Source organism: Amblyraja radiata, chromosome 1 (genome assembly GCF_010909765.2).
Source record: "Amblyraja radiata isolate CabotCenter1 chromosome 1, sAmbRad1.1.pri, whole genome shotgun sequence".
NCBI lineage: Eukaryota > Metazoa > Chordata > Chondrichthyes > Rajiformes > Rajidae > Amblyraja > Amblyraja radiata.
In genome coordinates this window covers 52,234,304-52,241,996 of record NC_045956.1, presented here as the reverse complement: position 1 = coordinate 52,241,996, position 7,693 = coordinate 52,234,304, and the positions used below count along the sequence as shown (strand labels likewise).

The 7,693-nt window shown below is 44.9% G+C and overlaps 1 protein-coding gene across 1 annotated transcript in view; it reads left to right on the top strand.

Moving 5' to 3' along the window:
* Positions 1 to 4,693: 4,693 nt before the first annotated feature.
* The window catches only part of nrg1 (neuregulin 1), a 210,896-nt gene continuing 207,896 nt past the window's right edge, over positions 4,694 to 7,693 (top strand). The window contains exon 1 of the mRNA XM_033022003.1: positions 4,694 to 5,072. Within this exon, the coding sequence (XP_032877894.1) occupies positions 4,979 to 5,072 (94 nt within the window). The 5' untranslated portion in view covers positions 4,694 to 4,978. The remainder of the gene's footprint in view (positions 5,073 to 7,693) is intronic.

Here is a 7,693-nt window from a genome sequence, read left to right as displayed (position 1 = left end):
CAGAATTTCCCTCTTAAAAACAAAGAGTAATACTGCAGCTCACAAATGCATTCAAACCATGCTAAAATGCTGACAAATGCAGAGAGTAAGCAGTCTATTAGAACATCTGGATCTGGAGTTATATTCAATCCGTTCTGATTATTTTAATCCCATTGTTGCCATGCTGATGCTCACTGGTTTGCATGTTAGCCCGCTCTGTTGAATGCTACAAACCATCATTGTCAGCTTCCACTCCATGTAAAAGGGTGGTATGTAACTTGCTAAATTCTGAACAAAATGCACATAGCCTTTATTTAGCACTAACCTTAGTGTATATACGTGTAACTGCATCTGAATGTACAAATGAGGAGCAGCTAATCTATCTCCAGTTACTTCTTAACTATTTTTTGAGTACCTTCCTCCAACCAGCCCCTCAAACCTGCTCTGCCATTCTGTAGAATCACAGCCCATCTGATTGTAACCTCAATTCAGAATTCCTGCCATCCTGGTATCCTTTCACCCCCTAGCTTGTCACAAAACGTTTGACTTTAGCCTTAAAAATATTCAAATACTTTGTTTCCACTGCCATCCTTTGAAGAAGGAAGTACCAAAGGCTCCTAACTGTCAGAGTGAAAAAAAATACTATGTCTCTGAAGAAGCAGTCTGAAGAAGGGTCTCGATCCAAAATGTCACCTATCCTTGTCCTCCAGAGATGCTGCCTGACCCGCTGAGGTACTTCGGCACTGTGTTCTTTTGTGTAATAACCAGCATCTGCAGCTTTTAATCTCGACATATTTGCATCACTATCTGTTATGCTGCTGTTTAAGTTGGAATTTCATTGTTCTATTTCGGTTCATATGACAATAAAATATTCTTGACTCAAATGAAATAGGCAAGCTTAATTTTTAAACAGTGACCTCTTAGATTTAGATTCTCCCTCAAGAAGAAATAACCTCTCAGGCTTTTATATTTCAATCAATCCTCCTCGGGTCCATCTAAATGCCAAAGCATGATGTATCTAAACTCTCCTCACAAAACAATCCGCCCATGCTATGTTTCTGAAGAGTAAACCTCCTTTGAACTGCTTCCAGTGCATTTACATCCTTCCTCAAATTAAGAGACCAGTTCTGTACACATTATTCCAGATGTGGTCTCACCAATGCCCTACATACCTGATGCAGAACCTTCCTTATTTTGTTTTCCATTCACCTTTGCAATAAACAATGTAACATTAAGTTAGCTTTCCTAATTAGTTGCTGAATCTGCCAGCTACCGTTTTTGAATCATATACCAGGACACCCAGATTCCTCTTCATCTTAGAGCTCTCCAATTCCTCACGATGTAGAGAATATCTTTCTTTCTGACTTTTACCACCAAAATGCATGATTGGCATTTTGCCACATTTTGAAGATTATCACTCATTTAGTCCATCATTGGGCAATGGGCGGGTGCTATAGACCTGCACGGGAAGGTAGACGCTCCCGCCCCCACGAGTCTCGTGCAGATGGGGCTCATCAGCCTGGGAAGGCAGTCCATCTAGGAGAGGGAAAACTCTGATTTAAAACCTCCACTGCATTGTGGCCATATCCAGTCATGGAAAAGGCTCCAGGAGTAAACCTCAAGAAAATCCAGTCGGAGCCCCTAAGGCAGTAAGTTCTTCGTTGTCTACAACCTCGCTCTGGCAGCTCCTGCGACGGCGCTGGTGCCAAACTGTAATGGCCCTGCTGTTCCTTTGGATCAATCAGCGACGTGGAGAGGGGGGACGTGCTGCATGGGCAACAGCCTGTCCTCCATATGACATCGCCCAGGCTTGCATCCGACCAGGATACATCACCCATGGTCGGTCATGACAGAAAGGGGCCTACTACTAGTCCATCTATGTCCCTTTGAGCCTCATATCCTCTTCATAACATACTTTCCCAGCGGTCTTCGATAAATTTAGCAACCATATATTGGGTGTCTTCACTCAAATCCTTTACGTAAATGGTAAAATGTGGAGGTCCCTCACCATTCCCAAACACGCTACATATTGCCAACATAAAGAAGAACCATTCCTGTCCACTATTCTTCTAGCCAAGTCAACATTACCTCCTACTTAGGGAATTTGTACTTTGCTGAATAGCCTTTGATGTGGCACCTTATCAAACGCCTTCTGGAAAATGAGGTAAAGTATGCTCATCATGTTCAATTATGTTACAGGAAGAAGGGAAATAAGAAAACTGCTAGACATAGCAATAATTTCAGTACAATGAGTTAAATTATGACATTGGAAGGAAAAGGGCCCTAGTGAATTGTCCAAAACATTCCCCACCATCCAAATGTGGTTAATTGAGAATCCAGATGTGGCTTAATTGCATTTCTAACTCAGAATAATATACAGCATTTTGGGCACATGATCTCAGTTGAATCAGAATAATATACAGCATTGTTGGGCACATGATCTCAGTTGAATCCATGGAAAATATTTTAAACTGCCGTGAAGGAACATACATTCTCAATCTGCATATCAGTTGTGCAACCAAACAAACTACACTCCAAGGATGACTCCAGATTGGGAGTTTGGAAGGGTATACTGGCTTCTGTATTAATGAGATCTGCCTGGTTCCTCCCTTAATTCCCGTGTTAGTGTTTTGCTAAGACGCAACAACTTCCTATTCACTTGCTTACATCGCCTGCCCTTAGGAGATACTTGTAACAGATTCCTTACGGATCTTGCTCATCCTTTAGGTCAATGGGGGATGGTGAAAGAATGGACAATGGGGAATGGAAATTTTATTTGCATGTATATCTTTAAAATGGAAAAGGTAGGTGACTAAAGCATATCAAACTAAGGAATTCTGAAAAGGTCTCGACCCGAAACATCGGCCATTCCTTCTCTCCAGAGATGCTGCCTGTCCTGCTGAGTTACTCCAGCTTTTTTGTGTCTACCTTCAGTTTAAACCAGCATCTGCAGTTACTTCTTACACATAAGGAGTATGTTAATAGTGCTCCCCTAGCTTTAGCATTGGGATGTGGGAGGAAACTGGAGCACCTAGAGGAAACTCACACGGTAATTCATACCTAACACAGTAGGGGCAATTTCACAGAGGCCAATTTTACTTGCAAACCTGCATGTCTTTGAGATATGGGAGGAAATTACTCGGAGGAAGCCCATGCAGTAACAGGGTGAATAAGCAAGCGCTACACAGGCAGCACCGAAGGTCAGGATTAAACCGTGGTCTCCGACGCTGATAGGTAGCTGCAGTACCAAATGAAACAGGGATTGTGGTGATATAGAGAATTAGAAAGGCAGGTGGGGCTAATTGGCTGGAATTTAATTCAGAGAAAGGTGAGGTGTTGCATTTTGGGAACTAACAGAGGCAGGAACTGCGGGGACTGTTGTAGAGCAGAGGGATTTAGGAGTGCAGGTACATAGTTTATCAAGAGTGGTACCACAGGTAGATAGAGTGGTCAAAATGGCTTTTGGCACTTTGGCCTTCATCAATCAGAGTATAGAGTATAGAAGTTGGGAGGTTGGGTCACGTTGCAGTTATAGGTCGGTGAGTCTGCATTTAGAGTATTGTGTTCAGTTCTGTGCACCATGTTACAGGAAAGATGTTATCCATCTGTAAAGGGTGCAGAGAAGATTTATGAGGATGCTGTCAGGACTCGAGGGCCTGAGCTACAGGGTGAGGTTGAACAGGTTAGGACTCTTTGGAGCGCAGGAGAATGAGGAGGTGTACAAAATCATGAGAAGAATAGATCAGGTCAACGCGCAGAGTCTCTTTCCCAGAGTAGGGGTAGGTTTAAGGTGAGGGGAAAAGATTTAATAGGAACCTGAGGGGTAAATTTTTCACACAGAGGGTGGTCTTCTTCTTCTTATCGAGTCCACACACAAGATTAGAAGTTATTCAGCCAGAGCTGAACACACTTCTCGGCATCTGCACAATGGTGTCTGTCTTGCACTTCTTGTGCGTCTTGTGCATGGTGGTGGAAAGATTGGTTGAAACAGGGCCGCGACGTGAACGCTCTTTCCTTGACCCCACAGAGGGTGGTGGGAGTATGGGACAAGCTGCCATAGGAGGTAGATGAGGCAGGTGCTAACACAATGTTTAAGAAACAATTTGACAGGTACATGGATAGCACAGGTTCAGAGGGATATGGGCCAAACGTAGGCAGGTGGGACTAATGTAGATGAGACATGTTGGTCGGTGGAGGCAAATTGGTCCGAAGGACCTGTTTCCACGCTGTGTGATTCTATGACTAAGGAGCAGCCACTGGAAGGACCAAGCATGCTGGAAATAATTACCCGGTGTTGCTTATTGGGGAGGATGTGGGGGAGAAATGCAGATTTGCTTCCTAAATGGACCTAAGAGGAGCGTGGAAAAGATATTTGATAGCGTGATCTGCCTGGACTCGGAAAGGAGTGGGAAGGAGAGTTTATCAAAAGTCGCTCATTTTCCTGTTTTACTACGTGTATCTCATGCTATCTTTACAAGCAAAACAAAACAAAACAAAATAAGCAACAGCTGGAATATGGGCCCCATGTAAGATAAATTGAAGGCACAACACCCCCTCCCTGGAATAGAAATAAGAACCCCCCCCCCTCTCTCAAACCAACCAAATATGTGTAGTTGAACACAAACACTGGCGCAAGTGTCAGTCCTACCGAGGCTTTACTCTAAGGGAGGGGCAATACGTGTGGGCCGTTTAAACAGCAAGACTTGGGAGGGGAAAAAAAACTTCAGTCATTCTGCTGCCGGCTGCAGAGCAAGTTACAGAGGCGGTCCGGCATCGGGACCAAGGAGCAGGAGACTGCGGGAAGAGGACTGGGAGATTCGGGACCTGGTTATAGTCGAACAGCCCAGGACAACACAGCACGATCTCCAAAGCCGCGTCCCTCACCCACCCTCACCTTCGCGAGGATTTTATTCCGACTCCGATATCACTTTTAAAGAAACGCAGAACTCGCGCAAGTAACAACAGCAAAAAGAAAAACAACAAAATAACCAGAAGAGATATGTCCGATGTGAAACCGAAGCAGAGAGGTAAAGGAAAAGGCAGAGGGGGAAAGAACAGAAACGGACCGAGACGCAAGAAAGATGATTTGCCAGGTAAAAAGTTTAATTCAGTTTTAAATTTTTTAAAAAACTTTGGGGAAAGTTTTCCCGTGGAGCTAAATTCCGAGCTGTCATTGAGAAAACGCCAGCGCTAGCGATTTCTGTAAGTGTGGGACCCTCTCCCACCGATCCTTCATCCTAAGTGTTTCTCCAGGAGAATGATTATTTCATGTTTTGCCCGGGACTATTCCACCACAGCATGCCTGCTCCTCACCCTGGAGTCCGGACTGCAATCGACTTTTTTCCTCTTTCGATTTATTTATTTTTTTCTCTTTTAAATCTGATCGTTTCATTCTGCCGGGAGAGAGGGGAAGAGAGGTGGCCGGGCTTGAACTCTTGCCGGTAGGTGACGAGATGCACCTGGGTCCAATGTCGGTGCAGCCCCCCCTGTGGAGTGGAGATTGAGTCGCTTATACCTGGAAATGTGCCTCTTCTCTGTGCGCTGACAGCGCCGCTGGACGCCCCGTGGGCTCCCTCTGCTGGTCACCTCGTCCTGTCCTGTCCTGTACTGTACTGTACTGTACTGTACTAACCTGGCACTGGCAGCTCTCCCACCTCCGCCACCTTACACCTGGCTCCGGCCCTCTGCTAGGTGCGGGCATTCGCTTTTGCTTGCCTTCCGTGCACTTCCCAAGGAGAAGCAGCAACTAAATCACTTTAACCTGGGGGTTTCTTTTGTCAGACACCGAGACCAGCGCTGTACCAGGTAAACGATGTCTTAACCAAAGCGTTAAGGGAGTTTGGGGAACGAGCGAGCGCAGGCAGAGAGGTTGTAATAGTGGAGCCATAGAGTTATGCAGCGTGGAATCAGGCCCTTCGGCCCAAATTGCCCACACCGACCAATATGTCCCATCTGCACTAGTCCCACCTGCCTGCGTTTGGCCCACATCCCTCTAAACCTGTCCTATCCATGTACCTGTCCAATTGTTTCATAAACGTTGTGATTGTACCTGCCTCAACTACCTCCTCTGGCAGCTCGTTCCATACACCCACCACCCTTTTTGTGAAAAAGTTGCTCCTCAGATTCCTGTTAAATTTCCCCCCCCCCCCTCACCTTAAACCTATGTCCTCTGGTTCTCGATTCCTCTACTCTCGGCAAAAGACTCTGGATTTACACAATCTATTCCTCTCATGATATTGTACACCTCTGTAAGATTACACCAGATCCTTCTACGCTCCAAGAAATAGAGTCCCAGCCTCTTCAAACTCTCCCTAGAGCTCAGACCCTCGAGTCTGGCCATTGTCAATCTGTGCTCTCCAAATTCTGCTGCGAGTGTACAGATTTCAACAATAAAAAGATGCGGACATCAAGGTACAGAGAGCTGGAGGGGAGAACAAAGAGGTAAATGGGACTCAGAAGATTAGTGTGCCAGACAGGCGGTCAGCTAGATAGGACTATTGGTGTCCCCTTTTTTACTTTCCAGTTCACTGACCTATTTAAAGAAGAGTTTAAGAAGTGTTGGAACCCTGTTCTGAACAGACTGGACTTCCTGACTAGAGCTTTCAAAGAGGGAAAGAGCTCAATAGCTACTTGATGCAGAACTACTGATGGGAGAAAGACAAGGATGGGGAAAGTATGGTAGAGTGGCACATTTCAAGAGCCAGCATGCGCCCAACAGATTCAGATTCAGATTCAGATTCAATTTTAATTGTCATTGTCAGTGTACAATACAGAGACAACGAAATGCATTTAGCATCTCCCTGGAAGAGCGACATAGCAAATGATTTGAATAAATAATAATAAGTGTCCGGGGGGGGGGGGGGGGGGGGGGTGATTGGCAGTCACCGAGGTACGTTGTTGAGTAGACCAACAATCTGAATGGTCTCGTTTCATGATTCCTATTAGTTATGAATAGATTGATAGTCGTACAGCGCACAGCAACATCCTTCAGCCCAACTTGTTCATGCCGACCATGATGCCTATCTGTTAATGTCATTTAGTTTAGTTTACGTCACGTGTACCGAGGTGTGATGAAAAGCTTTTAGTGTTGCGTTGCAAAGAGACTATACATGATTACAATCAAGTCACCCACAGTGTACATATACAGTATAAAGGGAATAACGTTTAGTGCAAGGTAAAGTCCAACTAAAGATAGTATGTGGGTCTCCAATAAGGTAGAAGATTTATGGAGTGAAGGTCTGAAGAAGGGTTTCAACCCGAAATAGTTGCCTATTTCCTTCGCTCCATCGATGCTGCTTCACCCGTTGAGTTTCTCCAGCATTTTAGTCTACCTTTGATTTTCCTGCATCTGCAGTTCCTTCTTAAACAAGGTAGAAGATTTCACAAAATTGCTGGGGAAACTCAGCGGGTGCAGCAGCATCTATGGAGCGAAGGAAATAGGCGACGTTTCGGGCCGAAACCCTTCTTCAGACCTTTTTGAACACAAGGTAGAAGATTTGCCTGCTTTAGAACATTATCCCGCTACTTTCCTTTCCAAGTATCTGTCCAGTTGAGTTACAAAGTAATGGTAGCTTTTGAAGTGGACTTAGAAAGAATATTAGTGTGTGTGAGTTGAAGAATTCAGTGGATGGCTTTGTTTCAACTTTTACTCATCCTGCCACACTTAAGATGTGAATCTGTAAGGCTCACAGGATGGGTTTAATATCTTATCATG